At 37.6% G+C, this 23,856-nt stretch overlaps 1 protein-coding gene across 6 annotated transcripts in view; it reads left to right on the plus strand.

Moving 5' to 3' along the window:
* LOC128693205 (protein transport protein Sec31A-like) overlaps window positions 1-23,856 on the plus strand; it is a gene marked incomplete at its 5' end in the record, with an annotated part of 75,510 nt that overhangs the window by 49,212 nt on the left and 2,442 nt on the right. For 5 of the 6 annotated variants that reach the window (XM_070089275.1, XM_070089276.1, XM_070089278.1 and 2 more), the window contains 4 exon segments: window positions 5,676-6,028; window positions 11,555-11,623; window positions 17,308-17,418; window positions 20,408-20,590. In XM_070089275.1, coding sequence (XP_069945376.1) covers window positions 5,676-6,028; window positions 11,555-11,623; window positions 17,308-17,418; window positions 20,408-20,590 — 716 coding nt within the window. 6 annotated transcript variants of the gene reach the window in all.

Consider the following 23,856-nt stretch of genomic DNA (forward strand, 5'->3'; position numbering starts at 1 on the left):
ACCTCCAACCCCTGGGACATCCCCAGTGCCTCAATAGATTCCTCACTTTCTTTACCAAAGGGCTTGCACTAGCTTTCCTTGGGCTCATGGTGACTTGGGCCTTAAATTCTTCGATATGAGCACTATTTGGAGGCATTTTCTTAACGAGATCATCATGCAACTGCCTTGCCTTTCACATATTATTGACTGAGAAACAATATCTCCTGATAATTGTTTCTAGTTGATCCACACCAACAACAGTCTCTCCACATCTTCGAGTATTTGCAATCTCTGTTTTGTAAGCACATTTGCACCTTTTGCAACAACAGCTTCCTTGATTGCCTTTTTGTTGGCCAAGATAGTAGCAATGGTTGGCTGGGGTTTGTTATATAACCTGACCAACTCGGAGACACGCGCTCCACTTTCGTATATTGCGATGATCTCTTTCTTCAGTTCAATAGTACAGTGGTCCCCCGCTTTTCGTAGTTCCCGGCAATCGTAAATTTCGCCAATCATAAGGGTATTTTCATATAAACATGGACTCGCTTTTCATAGGTTGACTCGCGAGTCGTAGTTCGTCCGGGATGCATACCCACGGCGTGAGCCGTGGCGGCAGCCAGTCTGGCATTGTTTACCAGTGAGCGAAGGTCCCCTCACGTGCTCCAGCGAAATATTTCATAATATTCCATTTATTTTAGTGCTTGCAAGTACTAAATAAGCTACCATGGCTCCAAAGAAAGCTCCTAGTGCCAAGCCTGTGATAAAGAAGGTGAGAAATACGATTGAATTTAAGAAAACCATCATTGAACAGTATGAAAGTGGTACAAGTGTGGCCGAACTGTCCAGGATGTATAAGAAACCCTACACAACCTTATGTTCCATAGTGGCCAAGAAAAAGGAAATCAAGGATGCTGTTGTTGCAAAGGGGGTAACTATGCTGACAAAAATGAGATCACCAGTGCTCGAAGAGGTTGAGAAGTTATTATTGGTGTGGATAATTGAGAAACAATTAGCAGGAGATACTCTTATGACCTTGATTATTTGTGAAACGGTTAGGCAGTTGCATGAAGATTTGGTAAAGAAATTGCCTGCAAATAGTGGTGATGTGGGTGAATTTAAGGCCAGCAAAGGTTGGTTTGAGAGATTTAAGAACCGTACTGGCATACACAGTGTGGTAAGGCATGGTGAGGCTGCCAGTTCGGACCACAAGGCAGCTGAAAAATATGTGCATGAATTCCAGGAGTACATAGAGGCTGAAGGACTGAAACCTGAACAAGTGTTCAATTGTGATGAAACAGGCCTCTTTTGGAAGAAAATGCCAAAGAGGACCTTCATTACACAAGAGGAAAAGGCAATGCCAGGACACAAGCCTATGAAAGACAGGCTGACGCTAATGTTCTGTGCTAATGCTAGTGGGGATTTCAAAGTGAAGCCATTACTAGTGGACCATTCTGAAAATCCCAGAGTGTTCAGGAAAAACAATGTTATGAAGAGTAAATTGTTTGTGTTTTGGAAATCTAATAGTAAGGCATGGGTCACGAGGGAAATTCTCGTTGAGTGCTTCAGTGAAGTGTTTGGCCCTAGTGTGAAGGAGTATCTCCTGGAAAAGAAATTGGATCTCAAGTGCCTGTTAGTAATGGACAATGCACCTGCTCATCCTCCAAACTTGGATAACCTAATTTTCGAGGAGTTTGGGTTCTTCACAGTAAAGTTCTTGCCCCCAAATACCACTCCTCTCCTCCAGCCCATGGACCAGCAGGTCATTGCAAACTTTAAAAAACTCTACACAAAAGCAGTGTTTCACAGATGCTTGACTGTGACCACAAACACTCACTTGACCCTAAGGGAATTTTGGAGAGAACTTCAGCATCCTTCATTGCATAACCCTTATAGGTATGGCTTGGGAGGGAGTGACTACCAGGACTTTGAACTCTGCCTGGAGAAAATTGTGGCCAGATTGTGTCGACAAGAGGGATTTTGAAGGGTTTGGGACTGACCCTAATGAGCCTATGTCTGTTGTAAAATCAATTGTGGCACTGGGGAGTTCCATGGGGTTGGATGTGAGTTTGGAGGATGTGGAAGAATTGGTGGAAGACCACAACGAAGAGCTCACCACTGAGGAGCTGCAAGAGCTTCAGCAGGAAGAGCAACACATCGCAGCTCAGAATCTTGCTGCTGAGGAGGAGGAAGAGAGATGGAAGAAGGTGCCTTCTTCAGAAATTAAAGAGATTTTTACTATGTGGGGTAAGATGGAAAGCTTTATGGAGAAACATCACCCTAACAAGGTTGTTGCAAGCCATATTGGCAACATTTACAGTGACAAAGTCTTGGGCCATTTTAGGGAAGTGTTAAAGAGACGCCAGAAACAGAGCTCTCTCCACAGTTATTTTGCGAGACAGGACTCCATTGACTCTCAAGGTGGTCCTAGTGGCATTAAGAAACAGAGAAGACAAGCAACCCCAGAAAAGCAATTGGTACCTGAGGTGTTGCTGGAAGGGGATTCCCCTTCCAAACTATAAACAATCCACTCTCTCTCCTCTTCCAGTCTCCCATACACTAAGAAGAATCTCCAATGAAGGTAAGTGTTATGCTGTTAATGTTTCATTCATCATTTCCCATTGTATTGTTTATGTACTACATGTATATTTCATGTTAAAAATTTTTTTGTTTTAATACTTCTGGGTGTCAGGAATGGATTAATTGTATTTACATTATTTCTTATGGGGAAAATTGATTCGTAAATCGTAAATTTCGTTTATAGTAACGGCTCCAGGAACGGATTAATTACGAAAAACGAGGGACCACTGTATTTCTTAACTTCTTTACAACAGGGCTGGCACTAGAGGCTTTCTTTGGGCCCTTGGTGGCTTATTTAGCAGTTACAAGCACTAAAAACAATGGAATAATGCAAAATATATCGCATGTAAGCATGTAGTCGTCTTCACTGGCTTGTAAACAATGGCACACTGGCTGTACGTGGAGTGGCCGGGCAGCTCAGGCCACACGGACACGTTTGGAATGAATATCCTTAACCCTTTCAGGGTTTCGGCCGTACTAGTACTGCTTACGCACCAGGGTTTTTGACATACTAGTACGCCTAAATTCTAGTGCCCTCAAGTCTAGTGAGAGAAAGCTGGTAGCCCTACATATGAAAGAATGGGTCTATGTGGTCAGTGTGCGCAGTATAAAAAAAATCCTGCAGCATACAGTGCGTAATAAGAAAAAAAAAATTTGACTGTTTTTTGGATTAAAACAGCAAATTTGCACTGTATTTTCATATGGTATTTATTGTTGTATTGTAGTTTTCCTGGTCTCATTCTATAGAATGGAAGACATATTACAGAAATTGAGATGATTTTGACTGGTTTTACAATGAAAAGTACCTTGAAATTGAGCTCAAATTAGCAGAAATGTTTGATTTTTACCCAAGTTCAAAAGTAAACAAATCATGCTAAGCGTCCAATACACGTCAACTGGTGAGTCTAATATTCTTTCACAAGTACACCGATATTATTTATACCATTTTTTACACTAATGCAGTAGTCTGCATAACAGTAAATCTTCTATTTTTTGTGAGAATAAAAATTCAAAGTGGAAAGCAAAAGAATGTAAGAGGGGTGTTGGGACGTGACTAATGAACAGAGGAAAAGTCATTTTAGTGCCAGGAATGTCTTTATTGTTTATTCTGAACCCTATTTGGAAATTGGCATCTTTTGAAATTTGTGTGAAATTGGCAAAATTGCTAAATTCTGACCACTGTATTGGATGGTTGAAATTGGTAAATGGGTAGTTTCTTGCAATCGTTCGATAGAAAAAATGGAGTTCTAGCGAAATAGTCATGATTTTTGTCGACTAGTACAGTGGAATTAGCCGAAAATAGGGCTCAAAGTGGGCAAAATCGCTGATGCGTAAACATCGTCGAGACCGCTAACTTTGCGAGAGCTTAATTCTGTAAGTTTTCCACCAAATTTTATTCTTTTGGTGTCATTATGATCGGGAAAAGATTCTCTATCTTTTCATAAGAAAAAAAATAATTTTTTTTTTTTTTGAAGTTTGGACGACCCTGAGAACAAGTCTCTGAGAGGGCCTGTCGATCCTGAAAGGGTTAACTGAGTTTTTTATCAGTAACCAAGCCAATATTTTGATGCAAAAACATATCGCTATCCAATTTTATCGTTACCCGATGCCATCATTAACTGAGGGTCCACTGTATTTACAAGAAAATCTTAATGACATTCAATTGTTTAAGGGTGTAATACTTATCAAAACATGGAATGTAACAATTTTGGGTTATTCTGGGTTAAATCTAATTAGTGTATTTATGGCTTAAGTCTGCTGTTAGTATCATGAAATTGTAGTAAATTCGGATTTAATAAGGCATCTTCTGCCAGTTTTTCTACACCCTGTTTTCTGGTAGGGAAGCTGGTGGTGGAACAGCAGGTGCTGGTTTCATTGCTAGTTAGGTAATGTTAACCATGATGCACTGTGTGAACCTGCCTGGCTTTAGGGTTTTTCAAAGGCATGAAAAGATTGTAGAAGACACAAAGAGTTGCACAGAGGTCAAAAACATTGACAAATACAGTGGACCCCCGCTTAACGATCACCTCCAAATGCGACCAATTATGTAAGTGTATTTATGTAAGTGCGTTTGTACGTGTATGTTTGGGGGTCTGAAATGGACTAATCTACTTCACAATATTCCTTATGGGAAAAAATTCGGTCAGTACTGGCACCTGAACATACTACTGGAATGAAAAAAGTTCGTTAACCGGGGGTCCACTGTAGTGAATTTGAAGGCATGAAAAATTGTATGTACTAGTTTGTCAGACACATTGACATCACCTGCATACTCATACATCAGAATCAGTTAAAAGGTTAGATCTCAGAAAGCCAAAAAAGCATGTTTCAGAACATTTCAGTATCTTTTGTTTAGTCTACTATAGAAGAATAAAAGTTAAAATTCACAACTAACCCATAATTTAGAAAAGAACTTTAATAACAGTTTGGTCTATTTTAGACCGTTATCAAGGCCAAGACACACAGTTGTGACTTTATTGGGCCAAGACAGACCTAAATATCTTATAAATTTTCCTCTTCTGTTTTTTTTTTTTTTAACAAGTCGGCCGTCTCCCACCGAGGGTGACCCAAAGAGAAAGAAAATCCCCAGAAAGAAAATACTTTCATCATCATTCAACACTTTCACCTCACTCACACACAATCACTGTTTTTGCAGAGGTGCCCAGAATACAACAGTTTAGAAGTATATACATATAAAAATACACAATGTATATCTCTCCAAACTGCCAATCCTTTTCTGTTGTGAGTAGTTAACTATTTTAAATTTTAATAGTAATAAACTTATACGTGTAATACTAACATGTAATTTAAATTCCTGTCTTGTCTGTTCATGGTTATAAGCAATACAAATACAGGGAGAAATTACAGTTCTTTTGTACCTCTTTAAATATGAGATAGGAGAGATTGAGCCCTCTTTCCATTGGTACTGTAATGTAGTAGAAAGATAAGCATGACTCAACTGATAATTGAGTAAAGAATCACTTCTGATTAAGTTATGGGAAACACACAATTTTTATACTTGCATTAACTAACTTAATCACTGCCAGAAGTGGTAATGCTTTTTTTTCTGCCCAACATGACAGGGCATTGCTACTATTAGCTACTTATTTTCTTTATAGGTTTTCGACGTGGAGGTCCTAGTCGATATGTCCAAGAGCCTGCACGAACTGCACTACCTACTAATATGCTTAACCCAGCTCAGCCTCCTCAACCTGCTCCTTTCCTACCACCCCCTAGTGGAACAAATCCAGTTCATCTTAATCCATCAATGACTCCTCTGTCAGCACCAGCACCTCCACAGTTTTTTAATCCAGCAGCTACTTCTGCAACAAACTCAATGTATGGAGACCAACAACAGCAGCAGCAGGTCCATCAAACACCTGCACCTCCATCAACCAAAACTCCAGCAGCCTTTGATTCATCAGTGCCACGGGGCTGGAATGACCCTCCCCCTCCTTCGTCTTCCCGTAAGGTGAGTTTTGTGTATTTAAACAATATTAATAAATTTTCTTAAATACAGATACAGGTAAATACTGAAAGCTTTATCAGCTCTCACATCCTCAAATTATTATTATTATTATTATTATATATATGTAATTTTCTAGGTAGTAGGTTGGTAGACAGCAACCGCCCAGGGAGGTACTACCGTCCTGCCAAGTGAGTGTAAAACGGAAGCCTGTAATTGTTATGACGGTAGGATTGCTGGTGTCCATTTTTCTGTCTCATAAACATGCAAGGTTTCAGGTACGTCTTGCTACTTCTACTTACACTTTGGTCACACTACACATACATGTACAAGCATATATATATATATATATATACACACCCCTCTGGGTTTCTTCTAGTTTCTTTCTAGTTCTTGTTCTTATTTATTTCCTCTTATCTCCATGGGGAAGTGGAACAGAATTCTTCCTCTCTAAGCCATGCGTGTTGTAAGAGGCGACTAAAATGCCTGGAGCAAGGGGCTAGTAACCCCTTCTCCTGTATAAATTACTAAATTTAAAAAGAGAAACTTTCGTTTTTCTTTTTTGGGCCACCCTGCCTTGGTGGGATACGGCCGGTTTGTTGAAAGAAGAAAGAAATCTAAACCTTGTAGTTCATTATTTGATGGACATTAGCCATTAATGGGAGTCCTTTCATCCCCTCAGAAATACTGAAACAAGCTTCTTTTAATGGTTTACTATCAAGACAGAATTGTTGGTTTGCTTTGTCTGTGAATATTAAAATATAATAATCTTATTTCCCTGTGTATATTTTTAAATTTATCAGATTTGTGACTGGTTCAGTCTCATGGTGAAAAGATGTTAGAATCCTCCTTTCATTGTAATGTATATTCCTAAAATACATGTATTGTCAACATCAAGGTCTGATTACTCATTCTCTTATGAATTTAATACCCAGACATGCCAAGAAATAAACTATTTCTATTTTTAACTTTAAACACTTGCTTAGTTTCTGTAATTTTGCTCTTAACATTTGACATATGGAGATTTTCTAATCCTCAACTTGATTATTGTAGTTGGGTAATTTTTATATAGGAAAGCACTGGTTTGGTAATAGTTGTGGATGAGTGGAACAAACTCCCGAGTACCGTCATAGACGCTAAGACGTGTAGTTTTAAAAATAGGTTGGATAAATACATGAGTGGGTATGGGTGGGTGTGAGTTGGACCTGACTAGTTTGGGCTACCAGGCCTGGTGCCATGCTCCTTAAGTGAAAATGACCTGACTAGGTGGTCATTGTTTTAGGCTGGGGGGCTGGCATGGACCTGCTTTGCATGGGTCAGTAGGCCTGTTACAGTGTTCCTTCTTATGCTCTTATGAAAATTTGCTGATATAGCCTCTTCTCACTTAGTGACGTACTCATTTACCGATGACTTGGACTTATGATCAGCTCTGACCAGTATGCATACCTAAGTAACGTACAGTGGAACCTTGGTTTTCGTATTCCATAGTTTGTGTGTAAGACTATAGTTATTCTCTATAAAATGTATTTTTTGTTAATATTTTTGGGTGTCTGGAATGGATTAATTGGATTTACATTATTTCTTATGAGAAAATTAACAAAAATACATTTTATAGAGAATAACTATAGTCTTACATAGAGCTGATTTAATCTATTCTGTTTATTACAATATAAAGTACACTACTGTAAACATTTAAAAATATACTGAAAATGTAATAAATGATGCAAAGGTGACATTAAAACAATATTAGAGATACGTGACACAAACCCACTACCATTATAGTATACTCCTTGCTTAGCAACGAATTCGTTTACCAACGTGGTCTTAGGATCGGAACTCTTTCGTTAAGTGAGGATAGGGTGTATTTACTTTTTTAACACTTGATTTTTTCTTTTAATCATCCTGGATGGCTTCTTCATTTCATCTGATTTACTTTCACACACACAATCTTCAGACTTGAGAAGGGGGGGGGGGGCTTCAGTGTAGTGAAGAAACTTGTAATTGTTAGAGAGAAAAAAAAAAATTAGGTCTAACACAATAGTGGTTACCTTAATGCCACAATCCTGCCAGTCAGAAACTAGTTTAAATTATCTTGGCCAAATATAAAAATCATGCTAAATACATTAGTAATTTACAATGAAAAAGATAAATCATGTAATTTCTGTACAACTTGTAACTAGCATATTATGTATTTTTAATTGATTTCAATCTAACTTTCCTCACACATTGTTTAAAGGTGTTTGTGTCTTCATAAACAATAACTGGACTTCCTTGAATATCCAAAGTATGTGGATCAGAGATTGGACATGCTTGAACAAAGAAATTAAAAAAAAATTCAAATAATGGAGAAGAGAGAAGTGTAGAGGAGAGAGAGAGATTTTGGGAAATGTTGAGTGAATGCGTGGGGAGTTTTGAATCAAGTGTGAGAGTAATGGTGGTTGGGGATTTTAATGCTAAAGTGGGTAAAAATGTTATGGAGGGAGTAGTAGGTAAATTTGGGGTGCCAGGGGTAAATGTAAATGGGGAGCCTTTAATTGAGCTATGTGTAGAAAGAAATTTGGTAATAAGTAATACATATTTTATGAAAAAGAGGATAAATAAATATACAAGGTATGATGTAGCACGTAATGAAAGTAGTTTATTAGATTATGTATTGGTGGATAAAAGGTTGATGGGTAGGCTCCAGGATGTACATGTTTATAGAGGGGCAACTGATATATCGGATCATTATTTAGTTGTAGCTACAGTTAGAGTAAGAGGTAGATGGGAAAAGAGGAAGGTGGCAACAACAAGTAAGAGGGAGGTGAAAGTGTATAAACTAAGGGAGGAGGAAGTTCGGGTGAGATATAAGCGACTATTGGCAGAAAGGTGGGCTAGTGCAAAGATGAGTAGTGGGGGGGTTGAAGAGGGTTGGAATAGTTTTAAAAATGCAGTATTAGAATGTGGGGCAGAAGTTTGTGGTTATAGGAGGGTGGGGGCAGGAGGAAAGAGGAGTGATTGGTGGAATGATGAAGTAAAGGGTGTGATAAAAGAGAAAAAGGTAGCTTATGAGAGGTTTTTACAAAGCAGAAGTGTTATAAGAAGAGCAGAGTATATGGAGAGTAAAAGAAAGGTAAAGAGAGTGGTGAGAGAGTGCAAAAGGAGAGCAGATGATAGAGTGGGAGAGGCACTGTCAAGAAATTTTAATGAAAATAAGAAAAAATTTTGGAGCGAGTTAAACAAGTTAAGAAAGCCTAGGGAAAATATGGATTTGTCAGTTAAAAACAGAGTAGGGGAGTTAGTAGATGGGGAGATGGAGGTATTGGGTAGATGGCGAGAATATTTTGAGGAACTTTTAAATGTTAAGGAAGAAACAGAGGCAGTAATTTCATGCACTGGTCAGGGAGGTATACCATCTTTTAGGAGTGAAGAAGAGCAGAATGTAAGTGTGGGGGAGGTACGTGAGGCATTACGTAAAATGAAAGGGGGTAAAGCAGCTGGAACTGATGGGATCATGACAGAAATGTTAAAAGCAGGGGGGGATATAGTGTTGGAGTGGTTGGTACTTTTGTTTAATAAATGTATGAAAGAGGGGAAGGTACCTAGGGATTGGCAGAGAGCATGTATAGTCCCTTTATATAAAGGGAAAGGGGACAAAAGAGACTGTAAAAATTATAGAGGAATAAGCTTACTGAGTATACCAGGAAAAGTGTACGGTAGGGTTATAATTGAAAGAATTAGAGGTAAGACAGAATGTAGGATTGCGGATGAGCAAGGAGGTTTTAGAGTGGGTAGGGGATGTGTAGATCAGGTGTTTACATTGAAGCATATATGTGAACAGTATTTAGATAAAGATAGGGAGGTTTTTATTGCATTTATGGATTTAGAAAAGGCATATGATAGAGTGGATAGAGGAGCAATGTGGCAGATGTTGCAAGTATATGGAATAGGTGGTAAGTTATTAAATGCTGTAAAGAGTTTTTATGAGGATAGTGAGGCTCAGGTTAGGGTGTGTAGAAGAGAGGGAGACTACTTCCCGGTAAAAGTAGGTCTTAGACAGGGATGTGTAATGTCACCATGGTTGTTTAATATATTTATAGATGGGGTTGTAAAGGAAGTAAATGCTAGGGTGTTTGGGAGAGGGGTGGGATTAAATTATGGGGAATCAAATTCAAAATGGGAATTGACACAGTTACTTTTTGCTGATGATACTGTGCTTATGGGAGATTCTAAAGAAAAATTGCAAAGGTTAGTGGATGAGTTTGGGAATGTGTGTAAAGGTAGAAAGTTGAAAGTGAACATAGAAAAGAGTAAGGTGATGAGGGTGTCAAATGATTTAGATAAAGAAAAATTGGATATCAAATTGGGGAGGAGGAGTATGGAAGAAGTGAATGTTTTCAGATACTTGGGAGTTGACGTGTCGGCGGATGGATTTATGAAGGATGAGGTTAATCATAGAATTGATGAGGGAAAAAAGGTGAGTGGTGCGTTGAGGTATATGTGGAGTCAAAAAACGTTATCTATGGAGGCAAAGAAGGGAATGTATGAAAGTATAGTAGTACCAACACTCTTATATGGGTGTGAAGCTTGGGTGGTAAATGCAGCAGCAAGGAGACGGTTGGAGGCAGCGGAGATGTCCTGTCTAAGGGCAATGTGTGGTGTAAATATTATGCAAAAAATTCGGAGTGTGGAAATTAGGAGAAGGTGTGGAGTTAATAAAAGTATTAGTCAGAGGGCAGAAGAGGGGTTGTTGAGGTGGTTTGGTCATTTAGAGAGAATGGATCACAGTAGAATGACATGGAAAGCATATAAATCTATAGGGGAAGGAAGGCGGGGTAGGGGTCGTCCTCGAAAGGGTTGGAGAGAGGGGGTAAAGGAGGTTTTGTGGGTAAGGGGCTTGGATTTCCAGCAAGCGTGCGTGAGCGTGTTAGATAGGAGTGAATGGAGACGAATGGTACTTGGGACCTGACGATCTGTTGGAGTGTGAGCAGGGTAATATTTAGTGAAGGGATTCAGGGAAACCGGTTATTTTCATATAGTCGGACTTGAGTCCTGGAAATGGGAAGTACAATGCCTGCACTTTAAAGGAGGGGTTTGGGATATTGGCAGTTTGGAGGGATATGTTGTGTGTCTTTATATGTGTATGCTTCTAGACTGTTGTATTCTGAGCACCTCTGCAAAAACAGTGATAATGTGCGAGTGTGGTGAAAGTGTTGAATGATGATGAAAGTATTTTCTTTTTGGGGATTTTCTTTCTTTTTTGGGTCACCCTGCCTCGGTGGGAGACGGCCGACTTGTTGAAAAAAAAAAAAAAAAAAAAAAAAAAAAATGTCTATATTCATAATAGACCCAAAATATCTTTTGAGTATTAAGCTTGAAAACTTTAGATTAAAAATGCAGTTATTACTGAAGTGGTGTAAGTAGTTTCTATATATTTGATTTGTAATTGTCATTATAATGCAATGTATAACTTATCATTTCTTCCCTTAAGCCTAAATTTGGCTTTCATAGTAAGTCAGTCATTAATAGCCATAACATTTTATGGAATGGTAGCAGTGTGCTGGAGAACCTAAGTTCCATGGAGGTCACTCTGGAGACAAGAAGTTACTGATGCTGAAGCAGGTTTGTGGAAGTTGGTTAGCATGAAGCATGATAAGCTTCTAGTCATGCTAACTACTGTACCACCAAAGAATTGCTCCCAAGACCATTACACCCTTTGAAGTACTTGGTACACTAATAATCTTGTTTTTGTTTCAGATCTACATTTAATGGTTAACAAACATCCATACTAAGCTTTGCTTTGCATTTTTTATGCTCATTACTATCTTAGCAAGCTCTTCTATTTAATATATTCTCCAAAATGTCCATACATTTGACAGCTTCATAGACATCAGCTTGGTGTACAGGCATCTTCTAGTTTTATTTAAAAGATAAATGTGACATCATCCCTATAACCAGCAGCCAGTATGTCTATATATTAAATGGCAGATCAAGTAGTTTTATTTATACAATATACCAAGTGAAAGGAGGATATTTTGCATGAAATGGAAGGCTTATAACTTTTACATTTTTAATGCTAGGTTTGCTTTAAACATTGACCTCGTTTGCAGTTGTACATAAAATTACATGCTCTCAAGTAAAGACATTACAGTTTTTATTGCATAGTTGAATTCATGCTCCTTTTATATGGTTCTAAAAGTTTTAATTGTTTTATTATATAAAAGTAACTACCGTTAGTTTTTCTATGTATGGTTTGCTACATGTTTATGCCGACTACATGTTCAAAAATGATGCACAAGCTTCCATTAGCGATACTAACAGGAAGTCCTTTGGAAGAAGTCCTCAGAAAGAAGTGGATGACCCTTGATATGAGAAAAGGAAAGGTAGTGCAGCTTTCTCAGAGGTTGAAGAAAACATACAAACATTTTCCATCTTGGGCTTCATCAGTTGATGAGTTAACCATTGCAAGGTTGACTGTAGAAGGCTGATTCAGAGAGCCATAAAACTACCTTGTATTTCAGGGATAAAGGAAGCAAAGACTCACTCACTTGAGAAGAAAACCTGTTTGTTAAATTAAGATGACTTGCAAGGCTCTGATATATTAATGTGGAGAAGTGTAACCTATCAGATGGTCATTGAGATTCATACAGATGAAATGCTCTGTCTTTGTAGTCGAATGTTTGGAAAGATTTCTCGTGAATATATGTAGTATCATCTTAAAGAAAAGGCATTGCTTAAAATTGTTAGTCAGAAAACTTTCAGTGGAAGGTGAAATAGTTTTGGAACTAGGGTTTGTTGAGTTACAAAAAAAATATCTTTAAATTGTTCAGTGGGATGAATGTGTTTTATGATGGATCCACCATGAAATATTGAGAGCTGTTTTGTTTGTTAACATGAAAATTTGAGAATATTGTATTGTCCATTATGAATGAGATGAATAACCATTTTTGCTGGAGTAACTTGAATCACTGAATGAGAATTATGAAAGATTTTTGGTGGAGGGAAGCTTACAGTGGTGGGGTAAAGAGAGAGTTAAAATTTAAATACTGTATGAGGTCTAACTAATCAATAATAGTTAGTGCTGCCTACTAGACCTGTCTAAAATAGTATGAATAAAGCCAACTCCACCCTTTACAGTCTATAATTGATTTTAAAAGCATCCATACTTGCAGTAAAAAAAACATGAATAGTTTAGGTATATAGTAAATTCCCTCTTTCCAGTTCATCATGATAGACATTGAGAGGAGGCCCTGAACTAGAGAGTATCTGTCTGGAGTTGAGAGTTGCACGTACAGGTTGTTCTTGACATAGTTAGCTAGGAATGAGAGGCAGCCCTGGAGAGAGCCTCTGTATGCACTAAAAAGTTGTCTGCCCATTATTCATAAACATGCAAATTGCTTTCCCCAGAATTAATCTAACATTGGACTGTCCTGAGACATCAGCCTATAATACAGTACTGGCATTTTGCAAATTAATTCGTTGTTGACAGAAGTTCTAAAGGGAAAGTAGATAAACCCATATGGACAACTATGGTAGTTGGCTCAAATGGAGGAATTCAGAATAAATTTGGTAACTGTTACTGTCCATGATCCAGCAGACGTGTCAGATAAGACTTAAGACTTTTTCTTTTTGCTCTTAAAAATGTCAAATGCTTGAACTTTGGGTTCCTCATAAGTTTGATGGAAGGTAGTAGATTACAGAAGGTGACAGATGATAAATTAGAAGCAAAAGTAGTTTTTTAAATCACATTGTTAAATAAAAGGTGTACTCTATATCTTTGATTCAGGTTAATGGCAGAGTGGAAAGCAACATCTGTTGAAGATATGGAAAGCAGTAAGAAATTTTGAAACTGGCCAGGAATGACTCATGAAATTATAATTACACAATTGCAAACAAATTTTACCATGGGCGGAGATTGAACTCGTGGCAAGTGAGTTGTAAAACTCCAGGCCAGCGTGTAAGCCATGGGACCAGCTGGTTACAATAAGATTCATCCAACTAGGTATATTTGTACACCATAGAGAGGTTAGCACAGGCCCCACTGGACAACAAATACAAGTTTTTACAGATGAATCTCCTGCCAGCATGGCCGTGACAAACTCTAGCTCTAGTCCCTTCAAAGCCATCATCATGACTCACAAAATCGTAACAACACAATTGCAAACAAACCATACCATGGGCGAGGATTGAACTTGTGGCGAGTTTTACAACACACTCGCCATGAGTTCAATCCCCGCCCATGGCGTGGTTTGTTTGGACAGGAATCAAATTGATAAGTAGACAGCATAGTCCTGCTTTAACTGCATTCAGTCACAAGTCAAGAGGTGCCGGACGTAACCTTGAGCATCATAGAAAAATATGTACTAATAAATGAAGCGACTTGATCCATCATTCACTTTATCACTGTCTTGCAAGAGACATGCCAGTACTACAGTTCAGATGCCCCCCTAAACTGCAGATATCCCCACTCCTCTAGATATAAATTATAATTAAAACTTGTTGAAAGTTGTTTCATGGAAAGCATTGTTTCTGTTAGGAAATTGATGTTTACATAATAAGGTTGTTTAAAATGAAATACTGTATAGTACACATTTTATGTGGCAGTAACATACAGTATGCTGAATGATGAGAGACTTGAATGTTAGGTTGTATAGCTTTATCTATAATCAGCCTATCCTCGTGATCAGAACTTAATTTTTCCAATACATTACAGCATGACAACAGTCTCTTGCTTATCTTGCTGCTCTTGCATCTAACTATCCTATTTAGGTAGGTTACATTACTTCAGGTTAATTTATTTCAGGACAGGTGAATTAACCCATTAAAACTGAACATGACCCAAAAATTAACAAAACAGGTATACAAGGAGAATTTTTACTGTGGATGTGGCAGCCTAGTAAATACAAATGGTTGTCTGTCATAAGCAAATATATTGGAAACAAAATTGAGGATGGGCTGCTATAGTACAAGGCTTTGTGATCCTGCATGACTGAACTTGCATAATGCTCAGGTAGTGTTCTTTGACAAATTTTAAGTTTATTGTACAGTGTTTATATTCTTCTGGCAGGCTATTCATATGTGTGGATTTTTAATTTGCATGGAGTTTCTATTAAATTTGTCATACATGTGGGGTATTAGAAAGGTGTTTGTGTTATGGCTGTGTATTTTATTGCAGCTCTCCAAGAAGAGTTTAAAGTCTGGTAGTACAGTACAACATATTCGTTAGGGTCTCATAGATTGCACAGTAGTATGTATGAATGAATGGTCTGTATACCTAGTTGGATAAGGGGTAGAGTGCACTGTTTCCTCTAACCTGAGTGCCTGCACAACTGTCAGTCTAATGATGTGTACTAAGTATTCAGGCTGTGAACATTCTCAGTGATGGCATCCCAAGTCAGTTTGGTAACTTATGAAAGTTAAGACACATGTGCAACATCTGGATATCTTTATTGTAGATGTTTTGCCATCCAGTGGCTTTATCAATACAGATTCTAGGACATAATTAGAAGACAGTAGAACTATATACAAAAGATGAGGTAATCAGCCCCTCAGCCTTGGAGTTAGCATTCACAGCATCGTGGTGGTGGAGAATCTAGAGCAAAGGCAAGGAGACTGGCGGTTATATAGGCATCAGTGGATAGGGACGTGTAGTGGACGAGGGCATAGTCACTGGTAGGCGGGATTCCCCAATGGAAGTAGGCCCTACCCAAAGTGATGGGTTAGTTGTAGTAGCCGTGAAGAAGGTCTGTGAACACTAACTCCAAGGCTGAGGGACTGATTACCTCATCTTTTGTGTATAGTTCTACTGTCTTCTAATTATGTCCTAGAATCTGTATTGATAAAGCCACTGGATGGCAAAACATCTACAATAGATATCCAGATGTTGCACATGTGTCTTAACTTTCATATTGTTGGTATTTTATACCTTTCTTGCACAATTTGTCAGACACTGCAAGATCACGGAATCTTGGTTCAGAGGACATCTACAAGACCTTCTTCATGGCTACTACAACTAACCCATCCCTTTGGGTAGGACCTACTTCCACTGGGGAATCCTGCCTACCAGTGACTATGCCCTCGTCTGCTACACATCCCTATCCACTGATGCCTATATAACCGCCAGTCTTCTTGCCTTTGCTCCAGATTCTCCACCACGATCCTGTGTACACTAACTCCAAGGCTGAGGGACTGATTACCTCATCTTTTGTATATAGTTCTACTGTCTTCTAATAATTATGTCCTAGAATCTGTATTGATAAAATCACTGGATGGCAAAACGTCTACAATAAAGATATCCACATGTTGCACATGTCTTAACTTTCATATTATTGGTATTTTATACCATTCTTGCACAAATTGGTAACTTTTATTTTTTTGGTAGGTGAATTTCTTTTTTTGCACATTCATTTTGCTTTCACCTGTATGGGCTATGGTAAGGATAAAATCTACATAATTGCTACATAGATGTTTTTACTTGTAGCATGAATCCGCACATTGTTGCCATTCTTGGGGGGCACAATAATTTTTCATTCCGCACAATTGTGGAAAAAATTAAAGGAAACATTCTTAGGGTGTATGTTTAATACTAGTGTGAAATGTTCTTATGGAAGCCTTTTATGGTGTTGTGATTTTTCTTATTGTTTGATGTTGATTGCTACAAAATAGCCTTATGGCATGAGATCATATCTGACCTTGTAATTATAAATGGTTAACCTTGGGGGCAACAATGAATGCTGCTCCTGTAGTAACTATGAACACTGCACCTGTTCTTTAAGTACAGTATTTGTTTACTACTGGCTCTCCAACACTTGTCTGCCTGGCCTCCAGCATTACAGGGAGAATGTGAACACATGGTTTCTTTAAATGAGTAATAATGCCTTGAGCTGCCTGTAAGGTAAATGAGCAAAAGGATGAGCAAAACAAGCTTGTAAATAACTTCTTATTTTAATCTATCTTTGAATATTGGCAGTTTGTTTTTTAGGTGAAGCTATAACCTCCATGGATAGATGGCCAATATTTAGCCGGGTAGATTAAGGGACGTTGCACAAACTCAGATTGAAATAATGCAACATGATACACTATATGTATTACATTCTAGACATATTTTGATGGCTGGAATGAGATCAGATGGAAATAGTGTGCAAAAGATATTGAAAGTGTTACAAATCACTATATCTTTACTGTATAACATTCATAATTACAGTAGCACAATTTTTTATGAAAAATATACATGCATAATGTTCATGTAAATGCATTGTATATAAACTTTTTAATAAATTTAAATTTATTTTAGATTTCTTTTGTAGGCTAAACTACTGCAGCAACAACAGCAGCAGCATGAAACTCCAAAAGCACCTGAGCCAATAATGTGTCCTGTACCAGGTGCTATTGCTCCTGACCTACCACAGCAATTTATGGTGAGATAAAAGTGGCTTGACAGTTTCATTGTGTTTTTTTGTGCTCCCAGCATGAATGGATTTAAACTTTACAAAGAGAAGCATTCCTCTTTTTAATGTAATTTTTTGTATGTCATTGTACAATGCATTTCTTGTGAGTTGTCCCCTGTTTAATGGCTAACTTGTTCTGGAGATGTTAAATCACTCTTATCACCATGTACAGCCATCACTACAAATTTGCAGACTTCCTTATTTGTGGGGTTTCTATTATTCATGTTTATTGATAAGTAAATCATAAATAGCTGGGATTGTATAACAGTGTTCTTGCTTAATGGCTTTCCCATTTCCAAGTTTTTTTCTGTTCATTATGTCTTATGAATGTTAAGCATATTAGTGCAGTACATTTGAGAGATGGTCCCTGAAGTACAAAATGAACCCAAATCAGATACAAAATTTATTAAGCAGACTTGATTTTTCATTTGCAGTTTTCAGTTTCTTGGAACCTCTAGGAAAGTAGGGATGATTATAAGAAGTTTTATACCCATTCAGATCCCTCTAGAGGTATGTTCTCATGTCTATTTTATAGAGATTGTTTCATGTATCTTTTCAACCTAGTAATTTCATGGTGCCATGGTTCGTGTCAGTCAGTCCTTCCTATTCTTCCTTTCCTTGCTAATAATATAGGCATGCATTTCCCATCTCTGCCTCTTCCATTCCTGTAATGCTCTCCATGTGTGTCTCATTATTTTGAGTATGATCATTTTTTTTTTAACAGAAAGCTGCTCTAGTATTGATCCTGATTTTAAGACAAATTACAGTTTAATGAGAGGATTATCCTTTACTTAGAATTCAGACATGCAACATACAGCAAAATTCAGTGTCACTTTAACCCTTTGACTGTTTCAGGCCCCTCTCTGAAACTGTCATTCTATGTCGCTCAATTTTTGAAAAAAAAAAAATTATTTTTTCTTATGAAATGATAGAGAATCTTTTCCCGATGGTAATGACACCAAAAGTTCGAAATTTGGTCGAAAACTCGTGGAATTATGCTCCCGCGAAGTTAGCGGTCTCGGCGACATATGCGTATCGGCGATTTCGCCGACTTTGAGCCCAATTTTCAGCCAATTCCATTGTTCCAGTTGACCAAACTCATAGCTATTTCTTTAGAACTCCATTTTATCTATCAGCTGAGTACAAGAAACCGCCCATTTACTAATTTGGACTACCCAATATGGTGGTCAGAAATTGGCAATTTGGCCAATTTCACGCAAAATAAAAAAGATGCCAATTTCAAAATAGGGTCCAGAATAAACAAGGTAGACATTCGTGGCACTAAAATAACATATGCTTTGTTCATTAGTCACATCTCTAGGCCCCTCTTATATTATTATTGCTTTCTATTTTGATTTTTTATTCATACAAAAAAATACAAAATTTACTGTTATGCAGACGACTGCATTATTGTAAAAATGGTATAAATAATATCAGTGCACTATTGAAAGAATATTAGACTCCCCAGTTGACGTGTATTGGACGTGTGGTGTGATTTATGTACTCTTGAACATTGGTAAAAATCGAACATTTCCGCTACTTTGAGCTCAGTTTCAAGGTCGTTTTCATCGTAAAAGTAATGAAAATCATCTCTATTTCTGTAATATGTTTTCCATTTTATCACCTAAGACCATGAAAACGCGAATACAACGATAAATACTATACGAAAATACACCTCAAAGTCGGCGTTTTATTCCAAAAAAACGATCAGAGTTTTTTTTTTCTCATTACGCAATGTGTGCTGCAGGATTTTTTTTATGTGGTGCACACTGACCACACAGACCCATTCTCTCACATGTGGGCCTACTAGCTTTCTCCCACTTGATTTGAAGCCGCTAGAATTATTGAGTATATATACGTCAGAAACATTGGCTCGTAAGACGTATTTATACGTCGAAAACAGTCAAAGGGTTAAGTATAGACTTACACAGTACTCAGAATAATACATGTAATAATCTAACCATAGTATTACGTATCTCCCATGTATGCGTATGTCTTTGAGGCACTTTTTTTTTTAACACATCAGTTGTTTCCCACTGAGGCAGCGTGACCCAAAAAAGAAGAAACACTTTTAGCATCAGTCACTCCATTACCATCATGCCAACATATCTCCACTTTTAGTTGAGAGTGCAGGCACTGTACTTCCAACCTCCAGGACTCGAGTCCAGCTAACCAGCTTCCCAGAATCCCTTCATAAATGTTATATTGCTGTCACTCCAACAGCACGTCACTTTATAAAAACCATTTACCTCCACTTGCTCCTATCTAACACACTCGCTGGAAGTCCAAGCCCCTTGCACACACAACCTCTTCTACCTCTCCCTTCAACCTTTCCTAGGATGACCCCTACTCCACCTTCATTCCATATACACCCTCCAAGTCATTCTATTTTGTTACATCCTCTCTAAATGTCCGAACCACCACAACCCCCCCTCTCCCCTTCAGCCCTCTGGTTAATACTTTTAGTAACCCCCACACCACCACCTGATCTCCAAATTATGGACTCTGTGTAATATTCACACCACACATTGCCCCCTAGACATGATATCTCCACTGCCTCCAGCCTTCTCTTCCGCGCAACATTCACCACCCTTGCTTAACACCCATATGAGAACACTTGTACCACTATACTCTCACATATTTGTCTCTTTGCTTCCATGTATAATGATGTTTGTCTCCAAAGACTCCTTAGTGCACCACTCACCTTTTTCCCCTTGTCAGTTTTGTTTGAAGTTTAAACTCCCCAACCAACACGATCATCTCCACGTCTCACACCAAGACTGAACATGGTGTCGTCATATGCTTATTTCTATGTTTTCTGTATATGCCATGTACTTATAGCACTTTTTTCCAGCACTTTTCACCTTCCCACATTATGGGATTGCTTTATTACAAAAAATGTTAGAATTTGTGTAAACATATCTAATACTTGAGATAATAAGTGTATGCTCTGTTACAGGGATTTCAGCACCCACAGTATGGAGCTGAAACACATGCAGCAGGTGCTGGGCCAGCTGTACCTGTGGCTGCTGCTGCTACCCCTGAACCAGCTAGCAAGGGGCCATTACCACTTGAGCACCAAGTTATTCAAGATGTGATTAATGAAGTCCAGAGCCGTTGTTTGCATGTTGTTCAAAACCAGGTTAGGTTTTTTATTTAGGTAGTCTTGAAATGCCCTTAATACTACAGTTTATTGTATATATATATACATATATATATATATATATATATATATACATATATATATATATATATATATATATATATATATATACATATATATATATATATATATATATATATATATATACATATATACATTATATATATATATATATATATATATATACATTATATATATACATTATATATATATATATATATACATATATATACATATATATATATATATATACATATATATACATATATATATATTTTTTTTTTGTTATTATCACACTGGCCCATTCCCACCAAGGCAGGGTGGCCCGAAAAAGAAAAACTTTCACCATCATTCACTCCATCACTGTCTTGCCAGAAGGGTGCTTTACACTACAGTTTTTAAACTGCAACATTAACACCCCTCCTTCAGAGTGCAGGCACTGTACTTCCCATCTCCAGGACTCAAGTCCGGCCTGCCGGTTTCCCTGAATCCCTTCATAAATGTTACTTTGCTCACACTCCAACAGCACGTCAAGTATTAAAAACCATTTGTCTCCATTCACTCCTATCAAACACGCTCACGCATGCCTGCTGGAAGTCCAAGCCCCTCGCACACAAAACCTCCTTTACCCCCTCCCTCCAACCCTTCCTAGGCCGACCCCTACCCCGCCTTCCTTCCACTACAGACTGATACACTCTTGAAGTCATTCTGTTTCGCTCCATTCTCTCTACATGTCCGAACCACCTCAACAACCCTTCCTCAGCCCTCTGGACAACAGTTTTGGTAATCCCGCACCTCCTCCTAACTTCCAAACTACGAATTCTCTGCATTATATTCACACCACACATTGCCCTCAGACACGACATCTCCACTGCCTCCAGCCTTCTCCTCGCTGCAACATTCATCACCCACGCTTCACACCCATATAAGAGCGTTGGTAAAACTATACTCTCATACATTCCCCTCTTTGCCTCCAAGGACAAAGTTCTTTGTCTCCACAGACTCCTAAGTGCACCACTCACTCTTTTTCCCTCATCAATTCTATGATTCACCTCATCTTTCATAGACCCATCCGCTGACACGTCCACTCCCAAATATCTGAATACGTTCACCTCCTCCATACTCTCTCCCTCCAATCTGATATTCAATCTTTCATCACCTAATCTTTTTGTTATCCTCATAACCTTACTCTTTCCTGTATTCACCTTTAATTTTCTTCTTTTGCACACCCTACCAAATTCATCCACCAATCTCTGCAACTTCCCTTCAGAATCTCCCAAGAGCACAATGTCATCAGCAAAGAGCAGCTGTGACAACTCCCACTTTGTGTGTGATTCTTTATCTTTTAACTCCACGCCTCTTTGCCAAGACCCTCGCATTTACTTCTCTTACAACCCCATCTATAAATATATTAAACAACCACGGTGACATCACACATCCTTGTCTAAGGCCTACTTTTACTGGGAAAAAATTTCCCTCTTTCCTACATACTCTAACTTGAGCCTCACTATCCTCGTAAAAACTCTTCACTGCTTTCAGTAACCTACCTCCTACACCATACACTTGCAACATCTGCCACATTGCCCCCCTATCCACCCTGTCATACGCCTTTTCCAAATCCATAAATGCCACAAAGACCTCTTTAGCCTTATCTAAATACTGTTCACTTATATGTTTCACTGTAAACACCTGGTCCACACACCCCCTACCTTTCCTAAAGCCTCCTTGTTCATCTGCTATCCTATTCTCCGTCTTTCTCTTAATTCTTTCAATTATAACTCTACCATACACTTTACCAGGTACACTCAACAGACTTATCCCCCTATAATTTTTGCACTCTCTTTTGTCCCCTTTGCCTTTATACAAAGGAACTATGCATGCTCTCTGCCAATCCCTAGGTACCTTACCCTCTTCCATACATTTATTAAATAATTGCACCAACCACTCCAAAACTATATCCCCACATGCTTTTAACATTTCTATCTTTATCCCATCAATCCCGGCTGCCTTACCCCCTTTCATTTTACCTACTGCCTCACGAACTTCCCCCACACTCACAACTGGCTCTTCCTCACTCCTACAAGATGTTATTCCTCCTTGCCCTATACACGAAATCACAGCTTCCCTATCTTCATCAACATTTAACAATTCCTCAAAATATTCCCTCCATCTTCCCAATACCTCTAACTCTCCATTTAATAACTCTCCTCTCCTATTTTTAACTGACAAATCCATTTGTTCTCTAGGCTTTCTTAACTTGTTAATCTCACTCCAAAACTTTTTCTTATTTTCAACAAAATTTGTTGATAACATCTCACCCACTCTCTCATTTGCTCTCTTTTTACATTGCTTCACCACTCTCTTAAATTCTCTCTTTTTCTCCATATACTCTTCCCTCCTTGCATCACTTCTACTTTGTAAAAACTTCTCATATGCTAACTTTTTCTCCTTTACTACTCTCTTTACATCATCATTCCACCAATCGCTCCTCTTCCCTCCTGCACCCACTTTCCTGTAACCACAAACTTCTGCTGAACACTCTAACACTACATTTTTAAACCTACCCCATACCTCTTCGACCCCATTGCCTATGCTCTCATTTTATATATATATATTTATATATTTATATATATATTTATATATTTATATATTTATATATTTATATATTTATATATTTATTTATATATATATTTATTTATATATATATTTATTTATATATATATATATATATATATATATATATATATATATATATATTTTATTTATTTATTTAATTTATTTATTTATTTATTTATTTATTTATTTATTTATTTATTTATTTATTTATTTATTTATTTATTTATTTATTTATTTATTTATTTATTTATTTATTTATTTATTTATTTATTTATTTATTTATTTATTTATTTATTTATTTGTGGTCCTGGAAGTTTTATGTTATGATTTCAAGTATTTTCTTTTTGCATAATTTTCCCACATCTGTTGTTGAACCACTCATTTTCGTTATATTTAATAAATTTTGTGCCACTTGAGTATATTAAGGAAATTCATGTTTAATATGATTTTACCTTATAATTCTTCTTATTTATTTTCTTGAAAATGTTGCTTTAGTTTATTATACCTTTCTCTTATATAGTTCATTATTTTAATTGTTACATTTTTACCTTATCCAGGTCATAATTTTCTGCAGCATACAAAAAATACTCAGGGGAATTAATAAGGTAGACAGGGATGGGATGTTTAAG

This window comes from Cherax quadricarinatus, chromosome 28 (genome assembly GCF_038502225.1).
Source record: "Cherax quadricarinatus isolate ZL_2023a chromosome 28, ASM3850222v1, whole genome shotgun sequence".
In the NCBI taxonomy this organism is placed as follows: domain Eukaryota; kingdom Metazoa; phylum Arthropoda; class Malacostraca; order Decapoda; family Parastacidae; genus Cherax; species Cherax quadricarinatus.